We start from the raw sequence: 14,514 nt of genomic DNA, 5'->3' as shown, positions 1-14,514 counted from the left end.
CTACACTCATTTCACTCCTACCATACAAGATATGGGAGCCTGAAAACTGTACCATCCAGTACCATTCTGCTTGAGACATATGACAATAAAACACTATTGACTCTCTTGACTAGTTCCATTGACAAAGTCCAGTGCTAAGAAGTTGTTTGACGATTATATTTTTAGTATCTGATCTGGTTAGATAGTATACAAAACAAAGCTTTGTATACTTAGTAGACATGATAATAAACCCAAACCTTTATCAGGAGTTTGGCTTAATTTGGCTTGATGCGCAACTTGACTGCATCACTGGAACCTTGGCACAGATGAGAGGATTTTCCACCATATGTGGCATGTCACTTCACACCTGGATTCCATAAATGATGCTGGTGAATTAATTTTGGTACCACCCAACACGCACAGAGTTTATATTCCGTAGATCCTGGATTATCTATAAAGTTGTTTATTACAAAGTAAAGTTTTGCACAGCCCACTGACCATTGCAGCTCATCTTGTGTTGTTTCTGTCCGTCCTCCCTCTCATCAGAAGTTCTATTATATAAATCTCCAACTTATCCCATTGTTATGAAACATGATTGACCTGCAACCTTTACTGTTTCTCTTAGCAGAGATGTTCCGCAGTTTCTATGTAATGTTTTATTTCGGATTCCCAGCATCTGCAGTATTTTGTCTTCGGTTTCACCAGTTTCACACCCATCCAATTAAAATAATGACCTGACCTTTTCGGGCACCCCCACCTCAATAGGAAAGGATCTGTGGAAATGAGGAACTGCAGATGCTGTTTTATTTAACCAAAAACTTAGCAGGTCAGGGAGCATCTCTGGAGAAAACGGATAGGTGACGTTTCGAGTCTGAAGAAGGGTACCGACCCGAAAAGTCACCCATCCTTAAATGAAGTCACCCATTCTTAGATCTCCATTTTCACCTTAAGCCTATGCCTCATGTTTTAGAATCCTCTACTCCGGGGGAAAAAGACTGACTATTTTATCCATACCACTCATGATCTTGCACACCTCACAATGGTCATGCCTCAGCTTTTTACATTCCAAAGAAAAAAGGCCCAGCCGATCCAAACTCTCCCTGTAACTCAAGCCCACAAGCCTGGGTAACTTCCCGGTGAATCCCTTCTGCACGCTTTCCAAGTTAAAGACATCCTTCCTGTAAAGTACCAAATCTTTTTTTTACTTTAAGATCATGCTAAGTCATCTCCTTCCCTATCTGCAAGATGAAAATTTCTGTTTCAACTGCGTGGATACCGGATTTTTTCTCCTTTCAAGCCTCTGCGGTAATGTTGGGAAACCTTCCAGGTCTTTTCATTCAACATTAATATTACAAGTGGTACTATGTGCCAGAAAATGATTATATTTAGCTGCGATTACCCCCATGTTTGATCATCTTTCAAAGTTTGGGTTCTTACATGAAGGGTGGTTGGTGGTAACAGCCAGCAGGAGTTACATTACATTCAACAATAATATATATTTGTTATAATGATTCATGAATAAATGATAGCTGAGTTGCACACCTGTCATGCATCTTGTTCTATAGATGTGAACTGGCAATAAATTCAAGAATACCCCATATAGAAGATTGGAAAAGTAATCACTATCGTGGCAGAGATAGAGAAATACAGTATGGAAACAGGCCCTTTGGCCCACCAAGTCCACGCCGACTATCAACCACCCATTTATACTAATCTATTTCAACTTTATTCATGCCATTAGTTATAATTTCTCCCCAGATTCTATCACCCACTTACACTCAGGATAATTTTTCAGCAGCCAATTCTTTAGGATGAGAGGGAAACCGGAGCACCCGGAGGAAACCCGCGTAATCAAAGGGAGAATGTGCAAAGTGGGTAGCACCACAAGGTCAGGATCACAATGGGGTCTCTGACACTGAGCTGCATCACTGTGCTGCTAGGAGGGGTTATCTGATACTGGGATCGTAGAGTTAAGACACATTCTAATGCTGTAAGTGACTGTCATGTATGATCTGGAACTAATGCTGCCCTTGTGTACAAATTTTCCTTTTCAAATCATAAACCCTCACAAATACAAATCAAAAACAAATTTTAAAAAGTGGTTGTTCTTGTCTTTTAAAAGACACAATATGTCCTAATCCCATGGTCAATTCCCAATGCTTTAGATCAAATGCCTGAGTTAGATACATTTGAGATGCATTTTCACTTTAGTGGCAGTTAGAATATCTTATAGCTTTTATTACATTTGAGGTCTTTCTTTTGTTAGACACCTCTTAAAAAGTGGTTATTTTTGGAAAGTATTCCCTGCACTTCCTTAAAACTTCCTGGGACTCTGTTTCCTATACTCCCTCTCAAATTCACTAGGGTCCTGTTTTTTTTGTGCTCCCATAAAACTTACAGATCACTGGAAACATTAAATAACATCTTAATTTTAAAAAGTAAGTTAAAAGTATGGGGGTATTAACAGGAGTAATATCTAATTGTCCAGAAAATCTGGTAGTTGGGTACCAGCAAAGTCCCAAAGGTGGCAGATTATCAGTTTTATTGTAATTGTTTTCATCATTCTCTTAGAAGCGCAATTGTGTCCTCAACTTTTTGAAAGCACCATTCCATAGGTAGTAACTGCAAAAATCTTGTGTTTTTGAAGAAAAATTAAATAATTATCAAGATGTATACTGTCAACAGTACTCTGAACTTCTCAAGGTGGACTTTTAACTTAGCCTACTTGTGACCCTATTCCCTGGAATGAGGAAATACTAGCTTGAAAGTCATTGGATTCTATACCTTTTGATGGTAGTGATTTGTCTTCAGCACCAGTTTCAAGTTTAATTGTTGAAATGATTCCATTTACATTTTCAGCTGTGGCATCTGGATTGGCATTAATTTGTGCATTTAGCTTGCTTGACTCTTTAGTTTTATAATCATAGACCATTATCAGCTTTTCAGAATTTAGTGTTTCATCGTTCAGCAAGTTTGCAGAAATGGATTCAGTGGACAACTTTATTGTTCCTTCTTTACTTGCATAATCAGTTTCTGCATTGCTATCACTTATTTTATATTTGGAGTCCTTGACAACAGGCTGTGGTTTAAATTTAGTGTCCATGTCTTGATATTTACTAGAATGCTCTACCGGTGAATTTGCATCCTCAGGAGACAATGAATTCACAACTACAATTGTCGATTCAAGTTCGTGAGAAATATGCACATGATTACTTTTTGCAATTGTTGCAGTGGTTTTACTGATGACAGGTGCAGTTATTACTTCCTCTGACGAATCTACAGTAGATTCGAAATCAACAGATTGATTTTCTGGTTCTTGAGGTTCTGATTTAGAAGATGTTTGTTTTACTTCCAAGTTTCGTTCATTGTGCGTTTTTGATGACAAGGGGTAGTCAGCATCTGAAGCAAGCTCACAAGATGCTGAGTTTGGGAGATGACATTCTTTCCTGATCGGTTTTTCCCCATGCAAGCTCTCCTTATGAACCGATGTATGCTGATTGGATTCAGAATCTAATGTCAAGGTTTGACGCTCCAAGGATTTTTTATCTCTGTATAGCTTTTCCTGTGTCACATCCCCAGTCCGATAGTAAACCTGCTGCTGAAATTGTGCTTGCCATGTTTCATCAAATCGTTCTCTCTCTAACGAAGGAGCATTTACATTGTTAGTTGTGACCCCTTTGTGACCACTTAATTGAGACATTTCCTCTTGTTTTTCATCCTTCTCAGTTAACAAACTGTAATGATCTGAAGTTTGCTCTTTTGCAGAAGTTAAATATGTAACTGGTGTAAAGGCTTCTTTGTCATAGTCATTCTGCGAAGATGGAATAACTTGACTAGAGGGAGGAATTTCATTAAATTCAAAATTTACATTTTGCTGTTCATTGCAAGTTTGTGTCTGGAATAAAAGCTTATTGTTACCTGAAACATTGAACTGCTCAGATTCCAAAGCTGGTATAACATCTTCTTGCTGACGCATTTGTTGCTTACGATGTATTTTTTCCTCTGGCAGACACTGATTATCTTGTAAAATTTCACCTTCAACTTGCAATTTGTCCCATGCTGAATGGTCTGCATTATCTGCTGCAGTAATAATTGCAGTTTCTGAACCTGGTTCTTTATTCAGTGCCCATTCAGAATGCATCGTCAAATATTTATCTTCTTCAGACAAACTATCTGACGCTGAATGATCATGTTCACTTACAATAGTAATTTGTTCCACTTCTGAGGCGAGATCCTGGTTTTGCAAATCCCCCTGTTCGCCTACTTTTTCACCAGAATGTAGATTTTCAGTCTTCGTATAATCTGAAATAGATTGATCATTTTTTGAAATGTATATTAAATGTTCTTGCAAACTTAGATCCTCGTGGAGATGTTCCTGTGTCAATAACATATTAGGATTGATGAAATCTGAATCTTGTATTACATTTTGTTCTAGTAATTCTTCTAACTTTGATGTTTTGCTTTCCAGGTTGTTTTTTAACCCAGTTATAGATTGTGCGATTTCATTCTCAGTTTCCCTGTATTCTTTTTCAGATTGCTGCAAGTATTCAGACTGACAGGTAACATCACTCTCCATCACATCTAGACATTGTTTTGGTGACTGATTTGCATCTTCATTTTTTATTGAATCAGCAATTGATGCAACTCTACTTGTGACTAACTTCAACATGGGAGAACCCTCTTCAGACTCAGAATTCATGGTATTTTGTTTTTCATCCCTAAAGATGCTTTTCGTTAATTCTTCTGGTGGACTGGAAACAAATAGATCTTCATCGGTTTGACCATATATTAATATATCTTTCAAACCAAAGGAAGCCCTTCCTGATACTGAACCATCAACATCCAATGTCATTTCCTTGCTATTTTCATTAATAGCCGCGTCATTTTCATCTGGTAAGGAAGGAACTTGATTTTCATTCCCTTGGCTAAATGGTGAATTTGATTCACCTGTTTCTCCTGAATTCTTTTCATTTCCACCTGCAGTTTGTGTCTCCAAGGTTCTACCTGTCTGATCCCCATTATCACCACCAAATCTGAAGATATCATTAACTACATTCAAATTAGGCCACCAGGATTCTGACTTGTCATTATCATTGCTATTTTCTTCCCTGGTGCTTTCTGTCATGTCTGAATTCTTGGCTTTATTGGTTTGCCCAAACCATAATTTGTCACTTAAACCAAACAATGATATAACATGACCCATTACATTTTTTTCATCTGTGTCAATATTTTCTGATTGACTATATTTTAGCCTGGAATCATCTGCTACGGAATGTTCAGATATTTTGTTTCCTGACTCGGCTACAAATATGTTGCTTGGATCTGTTGAGTCATCCAGATACAATTTTGCATTCTGATGCTTTTTTTCACCTTCATTGGTAGATAAAACATCTTCTGGTAAATCACTGTTGAAGTTTAACAATTTTGACAAACCCTCACTCCAGCTTGACATTCCCAAGCCAAGGACTCCTCTATCCTCAGAATACATGTTATTATTTTCCTCTTCTGACAATACAGTCTTCTCTTCATAGTCTAATGGAATTTTTCGACTTATAAAAGAGTTTAGCTGCATCGGCTCGTCAGTGGGCTCCACAACCTTTTCATTCTCATTACTTCCCACACCAAACCACCCACTGATTCTAGATCCAATCCAGTTGGATTCCTCAGGTACTGCTTTAGAATTTTCACTGATTTCCTGCCCTGGATGTTCATCATTTTCAAAACCAATATATTTACTCTGCACAGTATCAGGAAGATTAACTAGGTCAAATTCATTATCTGTCTGTCTGGAGACACTTTCATCACTTAAATCGTTCTGATGTTCAGTTGGTGAAAGAAATTCATTTACTTGCACATTCTCATCATGTGCTAGACTCTTTGCAAGATGGTCTTTATCAGAGTTCTTTTCTAGCTTTGCTGCATGATGTGTTCTTTGAACCAGTGTTTTATTAAGATCAATTAAATTGTCCATAGGTCCTCTTTTTGCAGAATTACCTTCGTAAACCTGGTTGTATTCATTAGGCTTGGGTTCATGCCCCAATTTTCTCTCGTCTGGCATTGAAAATGAGTTCTCTCCATAATCATTAATAACTGAATCGATTTCTTCATTATCAATGTAATTTTCTTCATCAAGGCAAAGGAAATCACTCTCCTGAAAAAACAAACAAATGGTAAATGTTTAGTATGCAATTCCCATTTCGGATGGTTCGATCATTTTCTGTTATTCAATAATTTTGTGTCAGATTTTTCTAAAATCAGAAACCGTTTTTGTGTGGTATGATTTTAATTAGGAACTTGTGGAATTCACTATGGAATGACTGCATACAAATAAAAAGATAGGAATGACGGAGATGGAGGGGTGACCTGATCGTAGTATATAGAATTCTGAGACATAGAAAGGGTAGATTGTCAGAACCTTTTCCTTAGGGAGTAAATGTCAAAGACAAGAGGATGTATCTTTAAGGTGAGGGACAAAGTTTCAAAAGATATGCAGGGCAAGTTTTTGTTTTGACACAGAGTGGTCAGTGCCTGGAACACGCTTCCACAGGTGATAGTGGAGGCAGATATGATCGTGACATTTAGATAGGCATACTAAAATGCAAGGAGTGGAGAGTTACAGTTCACATGCAGGTTAATTTAACTTGGCATCTTGTTCGGCACAGACAATGTGGACCAAAAAGCCCATTCCGGTACAGTTTTAATATTCTCAATCATTTGCTTAAAAATTTCCATTTAAAATATTCCAACAGAAGATGTATGAGGAACATTCTGAATCAAACTATTTGTTTCTGAATTGCATGCACAGGTGTTACAAATTATTTTAGGTTAGTATATCAAAATAATCAATCAGGGTCACTTCAGCATAAGTAATAAATCACGTAATCTGCTGCACTCCAGCCATCTTAACTTGATTAACACAGTAATGGATACATTAACTATACAATGCACTGATATATCAATTGAAGGGTTACCTGGGTTGGTAGTTCAACTTCAGTGTATGCCATGACATCTTCAACTTTAACTGCATCTTTTGGAAAATACCCAAATTGCTTCCCCATCTGAAATAACATTAAATAGTACAATTAGAAACCATTTGAAAAATATCACATAAAGGTATGTGTGTTATTTGATTGCATTCTCAGTGACCACAAAAATATTATAGAGTTCTGATGCACTGTATAGAGTCTTACTCAGTTAATCTGGTGATTAATTTCAAATATTAATAACATTGTAGTGATATTTTACCTTAGGTTCAGATTTATTATTATCATGAATACTGAGGTACAGAGAAAAAACTTTGTTTTGCATGCTAGCCGATGAGATTATACTGTACATAAACACAAACAAGTCAAATTCAAGTACAATAGTAAGAACAAAGGGGACAATATAGGGCATAATATAGTTCTCAACATTGTAGCACATCAATTCCAAGGACAATTAACAATGTAAGAATTAAAATTCACTTAAGTAGATCTACTTCATGATAACTTAATAGATAATTAATGACAAAAGGATATTCTGCTGGAATTTATTTTCTTCACTATAGACACCTTTCTCATTAAACCTTTAACACAGTAAATCTCAGATAATCTAGCATCTAGCTGCTTAGAAATTGTGACAGATTGGCATCCAGTTCATTCAATAATCCAGAATGAGGGCCATGGTTCCAGTGTGCTAGTGGGGTGACCAGAGGCATAGTTGCAACTGGGGGTTACATCCGTGATCGAAACTGTGACTATGGTCTGCAAACTAAAGGTCATGAACATGGGTGGGTTTACAAACAGAGCCAAGGTCCAGAATGTTTGAATAATTCCATCTCCCTTTATGAATGGGTGATTGATGATCGGCATGGACCCTGTGGACCGAAGGACTTGTTTCCATGCCGTGCCTCTAAACTCAACGTTAAGCTACTGGAAGAGTTATACTATTGTGTTACGCGTTTAAAAAGAAAAAAAGTCAAATAAAAGTACCGGAATATTTGGGGTTTAACAGGAGTAACCTCCAATAATCTGGAAAATGTGCAACCTTAGGAATCCCTTTGCGGGAGTCCAGAACCAGGGTCACAGTTTAAGAATAAGGGGTAGGCCATTTAGGAATGAGATGAGGAAACAAATTTTCACCCAGAGAATTGTGAATCTGTGAAATTCTCTGCCACAGAAGGCAGTGGCGGCCAATTCATCGAATGCTTTCAAGAGAGAGTTCAATATAGTTCTTAGGGCTAACAGAATCAAAGGATATGGGGAAAAAGCAGGAACGGGGCACTGATTTTGTATGATCAGCCATGATCATATTGAATGACGGTGCTGGCTCGAAGTGCCGAATGGCCTAATCCTGTACCTATTTTCAATGTTTCAAATTCTGACTATGTGTATCCCTGCTCTCCCTCCCCCACCTTGGGCAGCTGTGCTTTCATCCATTGGATTTCTGTACAAACCCCTCCACTCCTACATTTCTCACTAGCACTTTTATAATACTTTTAGACACCCATCTATCTATACGTAACTGAAGCTCTGATCTTGTTATCCTCCAGTTTGCTCGGTCTTTCTATTTACGCAAAAACGCTATGATTTTTCACCAGCATACTTACCGTGTAAGTGCACCAAGTTTTGTTCCGATCAGTGGTATACTCTAATGTAAAAGTTAGCGAGGTTTGAAAATCTTAAAAACCGAGTGTGCGCAGATCAATCTCCTCTCCTGCCTGTCATGCCGCCTGGATTGGTCTTTTCCCGTCACTCCGTGGGATGGTCCGCCCCTTCCTGCGCTATCGCGTCTTTACTGAAGCTGAGGGAGGCTCTGGATGTCCGACAGGCGTCTCCAACCAGACACAATTTTCCGAGGGACTGGAAGCGGCTCAGCCCAATGCAGCCCAGCGCAGAGTCGGAGAAGTCGCCAAACGGAAAGCAGAGGCTCTGATCCCAGCGGAGGAGAACGTCCAGTGACCAGCTCCAGCCCCTTCCCCTCTGGTCCCCCTCGCTGGCTCCTGCCCCCATCCTCTGTGATACTCCCCTCTCCCCCACAACCTCCGTCTATTCTCCGAGCTCTCTCCCTCTGCCCACACAACCCTGCCCACTTAGCCCTCTCCCCCACACACCCCCATGCCCACACACACCACTCCCACCCGCCTCCTCCCACACAACCCACTTACCCCTCCCCACCCACCGCCCTCCCCCCACTCCACAACCCACCCTTCCCCCCCACTCCCACTGTCCCTCCCCCCCCCCGCCCACACACCAACCTCCCCCTCCCCCACCAGTCCCCTCCCACGGCTGCAGAACGCAACAAGCGACGCAACATACACACCTCCCCTCCCACCCCACACCATGCTTTCCTCCCCTCCCACTCCCCCCTGCCCACACACACCTCCACTCCCCTCCTCCTCTCCCACCCCCCTTCCGGGGTGGAAGATTGCAACCTTCATATTGTCCGCCGTTTCAACTAATGCAATCAACTCAACGTGTACAAACGGAAGATCAAATAGAACAATTTGTCCAACAACTTTAGGCTGTGCACGCCACACGAAAGAAGAAGACCCCCCTTCCCTCCCCTCCTACACATGAAGAGGAGGGGGAGGGATTGCTGGGGGATGAGGGGAATTGTGCCTTTCCTGCTCAGTTAGGGGCTTTGGGTGAGTGGTCCCACTTAGTCTAGTAATAATATATTCTTCTGCACGATAACCATTATCATCCATTTATGCTCCTGTGAGATGTGTCGGGAGTTGTTGATAATGTAAACCAAATTAATCTATTAAAATGCAGAATGTTGATATACAGAGAAAGGCACGCTGAGTACATGATACATTTCCAACGCCAATCAACAGGACAATCACGTAGAGCTGCTGTCTCACAGCACCAGAGACACATGTTCGATCCTGATCTCAAGTGCTGCCGGTGTGGTGTTTGCGCATTCGCATGGGATTCGTCTGGATGCTCTGGTTTTCTGCCACATAACAAAGACTGTGGGTTTGTAGGTTAATTGACCTCTGTAAAGCTGTCGATAGCATTTAGGGAGTGGATGAGAAAGTGGGATAACATAGAACTAGTGTGAACGGGTAATGAATGGTCAGCGTGGACTCAGTGGACTGAAGGGCCCGTTTACATGCTGTACCAGTATACTAAGACTAATCTGAAGAATATTACAGATAGATGTGTCGAGTAGATGATATATTTCTGATGTCAATCAATTAGACAATCTAGAAGGAACGTTGAATAGAGACCGTTTAATTTATTGTCACGTGTTGTGAAAAGCTTTTGTTGCGTGCTAACCAGTCAGCAGTAAGATAAAACGTGATTACTATTGAACCATTTACAATTTCTACACGGATTAAATATACGTAGTTATGAATTGACAAAAATGAATGTCAACTATTCTTGAACAAAATAACACATTGCAAAACACAATACTTACACTTCCAGCCCATAAATCATCTCTTTTCCCAGTCAGTTTAAAGTAAACAAATATGGAGTCTCCATGCCTAAAAGTAAGGAATCTGCAATCACGTCCTGTGTAGTCCAATGTCGCTGTAACTCTGCTCAGATACCCTGCATACATATCAAAGGTAGTTTGGTCAAAACGAAAATAAATTCAAATAATACTAAAATTACATTATCTATTCAAACACATATATGTGGTTAATTTTGTATGATATAGATTATTAGATACTTTGACATAATACAAAGAACCAATTTGTTTTGTTGGTATATCTGGCTTTACTGGATTAGAAAGAAGAGCTGAATCTGTGAAGGAAGCCACAAAACCATTTGAAGTGATTTATCATAAAATATTACAGGGCAGTGCAGCTGGTAGAGCTGCCGCCTCACAGCACTTGTGAACCTGTGACTAACGTGCAAAGACGTGTGGGTTATCATAACCTTTGACTTTGACTCTGACATCGGGGGTGGGGGGGGGAAGAGTGCAGTGGAGAGACAAGTTTTTTTTGGCCTTCCATCACAGCAATGTGATGGATGTTTATGTAAAATGTAAATTATGTTGTGTCTGGGGTCTATTTGTTTGTAATGTATGGCTGCAGAAACGACATTTCGTTTGGACCTCAAGGGATCCAAATGACAATTAAATTGACTCTTGACTCTTGAGGTTAATCAGCTTCTGTATTAACCTGGTATGCAGGGAGTGAATAAAACATAGAAACATAGAAATTAGGTGCAGGAGTAGGCCATTCGGCCCTTCGAGCCTGCACCGCCATTCAATATGATCATGGCTGATCATCCAACTCAGTATCCCGTACCTGCCTTCTCTCCATACCCTCTGATCCCCTTAACCACATCTAACTCCCTCTTAAATATAGCCAATGAACTGGCCTCGACGACCCTCTGCGGCAGAGAGTTCCAGAGATTCACCACTCTGTGAGTGAAAAAAGTTCTTCTCATCTCGGTTTTAAAGGATTTCCCCTTATCCTTAAGTTGTGACCCCTTGTCCTGGACTTCCCCAACATCGGGAGCAATCTTCCTGCATCTAGCCTGTCCAACCCCTTAAGAATTTTGTAAGTTTCTATAAGATCCCCTCTCAATCTCCTAAATTCTAGAGAATATAAACCAAGTCTATCCAGTCTTTCTTCATAAGACAGTCCTGACATCCCAGGAATCAGTCTGGTGAACCTTCTCTGCACTCCCTCTATGGCAATAATGTCCTTCCTCAGATTTGGAGAACAAAACTGTACGTAATACTCCAGGTGTGGTCTCACCAAGACCCTGTACAACTGCAGTAGAACCTCCCTGCTCCTATACTCAAATCCTTTTGCTATGAAAGCTAACATACCATTCGCTTTCTTCACTGCCTGCTGCACCTGCATGCCTACTTTCAATGACTGGTGTACCATGACACCCAGGTCTCGCTGCATCTCCCCTTTTCCTAGTCGGCCACCATTTAGATAATAGTCTGCTTTCCTGTTTTTGCCACCAAAATGGATAACCTCACATTTATCCACAGAGAGAAAGACAGAGAGAAAACATAAAACTAGTGTAAATGGGTGATCAAAGGTCAGTGTGGACTCAGTGGGTCAAAGGCCTGTGTCCATGCTGTACCTCTAAACTAAATATATGTGGGTGGATCAGTTCAATTGCATTCATTTCAACAACCAGAATGAATCTTTTAACAATTAAAATACGTTTCAAATTGTTTCACGAGGGAATGAGCTCAAAGTGAAATCAAATACTACAATTAAAATTTCTTTCAATCAATTAGTCGTAATCAATCTTGAAAAAAAGTTGCTTTCCTGAATTACCGCTTAACTTTGCAGAATGTCACTTACTTGCACATTCAGGATCCCCGCAAACTTTTAAATCAGACAGTTTAGAAATCATTTCGCTTGGTTTCAATCGTAGAAAGAGCAGGAGTAAAGTGCTGAGGACTGCAGCAGACGCCATGTTGAACTACTCATCCAATTTTATATTTTCCACAGTTTGGGCAACCAGATGCTGAATTGGAAATAAGAAATAAACTACAGCCAGTTAATTCCCCTTACCTCTCCTCTCACAAAAATTACAAATGTAACCCAGTTACTATTGTCCTTCGAAAAGCTACAATTATTTAAAAAGCAATAAAGTTGTGACGTGTCCTTGTATCGTGAGGCATGGTTGAAGAGTTCAATGATTAACTGGGTACAAAAGGGTGATTTGCCCGAGTAAATCATCAAACTATGAACGTTTGGCAGGTATCTGACGAGAAACAACACTCGCGGATTGCCCAGTTCAGCAACATGAGGAGACTAGGTCAGTGACGACAATTGAAACATAATGGTCAGAATTGTTGATTTATCATTGAAGCACCCCCTAATTTACGCGATTAAACTGTTGGATCATTTCCCGTTGATTAAAAACTGACCATTGTTGTGAGAATAATTAAACGGAAACAACATTCATCTACAAACTCTTAAATAGTACTTGTGTGTAACACGGCCTGACTTGCTACATGTGCACGGAAGAATAAAACGCGACCCGACTTGGTCCGACCAGTCAACGGAGATGGCACAAGTTGGCGAGTTGATATCCATGGTGTGTTTCCTTGTACAATCCGTCCGAACAACTCACCCAGCCTACTCAGATACCCGACTACATCAAAAACTAACTTTGTTAGCGGTCGTTCATTGCCTTCATTTGCCATCCAACCCGATACCATTATGAACATTATCGGGAGTTCTTACCCGTATGAACATTATCGGGAATTCTTCGTGTTCTTAGCAAACCCGATGCTGTCAACACTGCGGAGTTGGCAAACCTTGGAGCCCCACCAAACGCTCTGACCTTTTACTCTTCCACCAGACCAAGAAGAGACCGCTGCTTGACTTGACTTCTGGTTTAATCGTTGAATATAAATCTCAAGTAATTGCCTCAGAAAACCCAGATTAATTTGTTTTCACTCACTTACACTTTGTGCCCATTTCAATAGTTGATTAACTGGGCTCCTTCAAAACTAAAAACTAAACTAATTCGGAATAAAATATCCAAATGAAGGTGATGTATGTGTAAGCTCACGGGAATGTTGCAACATTGACCCCAGCTTCCAGTCTTCACAGTTGAGAATGCTATTTTTCAACGGGACTTTCACCCATTGTGGGGCTGAACCAATCACGAGAAGGTGGTGGGAGGCTTACTGTTCGTTAACAATGGGCAGGGCACTTCCAGCCCACCTTGTATCACCGCCTGAGAGGTCAGCGCCGTCACATGCTGGCCGTCTATCCAGACTTACTCTTGATTTAAAAAAAAAACACAGCGCCGGAGCAAATCAGCAGCTCGGGCAGGACCTACGAAGGGGAATGGACAGATTGCCTTTCAGGTCCAAACCCTTCTTCATGACTGATTGTACTATGGGGGAGAAGGCTGGAAAAGAGAGGTAGAGGCGGGTCAAATGTGACATCTGCCCATCGACCTCTCGTCTCACCTGAATACACCCATCTCTTGCCAAGCACTGTCCCGCCCCATCTTCCTTTTCCAGCTTTCGCCCCCCTACTACAATCAGTTTAAAGAAGGGGCCCGACTAGAAATATAGCCTGTCCATTCCCCCACCGATGCTGTGTGTAAAAAGGGACTGCAGATGTTAGTTTAAACCTAAGATAGACACAAAATGCTGGAGTAACTCAGCGGGACAGTCAGGATCTCTGGAGAAAAGGAATAGGTAACGTTTCGCGTCGAGACCTTTCTTCAGACTGATCTATCTCCAACAGATGCGGCCAGACCCGCTCAGTTCCTCCAGCCTTTTTGTTTTCCTTTTGATTCCAACATCTGCAGGTTTATTGTGTCTGCACCTTTCGGCCCTTGTCCCTTTTGCTGGAGAGAAAACTACCATCATGAAAGATAATTAAAATTCCACTTTATATTTGACTTTTTAAAATTAGTATTTAAACATATACACGGATAATTAATTTGACGCCCCTGTCAATCTCTGCGGCATGGATTCTGTTATGGAGATACAAGGAACTGCAGATCTTGATTGAAACACGGTGTGCTGGAGGAACTCCGCGGTCAGGCAGTATCTGTGGAGAGGATGGGAAGACGATAATTAGGATCAGGGCCCTTCTTCAGT

The 14,514-nt window shown here is 40.6% G+C and overlaps 1 protein-coding gene across 3 annotated transcripts in view; it reads right to left on the bottom strand.

Moving 5' to 3' along the window:
* The window catches only part of ctage5 (CTAGE family, member 5), a 68,978-nt gene extending 55,521 nt beyond the window's left edge, over positions 1–13,457 (bottom strand). The window contains exons 1-5 of one of the 3 annotated variants that reach the window (XM_055640515.1): positions 13,136–13,457; positions 12,245–12,410; positions 10,384–10,517; positions 6,951–7,037; positions 2,764–6,130 (exon numbers count right to left, since the gene is read on the bottom strand). In XM_055640515.1, the coding sequence (XP_055496490.1) occupies positions 2,764–6,130; positions 6,951–7,037; positions 10,384–10,517; positions 12,245–12,359 (3,703 nt within the window). In that variant the 5' untranslated portion in view covers positions 12,360–12,410; positions 13,136–13,457. Of the gene's footprint in view, positions 1–2,763; positions 6,131–6,950; positions 7,038–10,383; positions 10,518–12,244; positions 12,571–13,135 lie in introns of those variants that run through there. The other 2 variants (XR_008723998.1, XM_055640517.1) reach the window with 2 other exon arrangements.
* Positions 13,458–14,514: the final 1,057 nt, after the last annotated feature.

This window comes from Leucoraja erinacea, chromosome 9 (genome assembly GCF_028641065.1).
Source record: "Leucoraja erinacea ecotype New England chromosome 9, Leri_hhj_1, whole genome shotgun sequence".
Taxonomy (NCBI): Eukaryota; Metazoa; Chordata; class Chondrichthyes; order Rajiformes; family Rajidae; genus Leucoraja; species Leucoraja erinaceus.
This window is presented reverse-complemented; position numbering and strand designations above follow the sequence as displayed.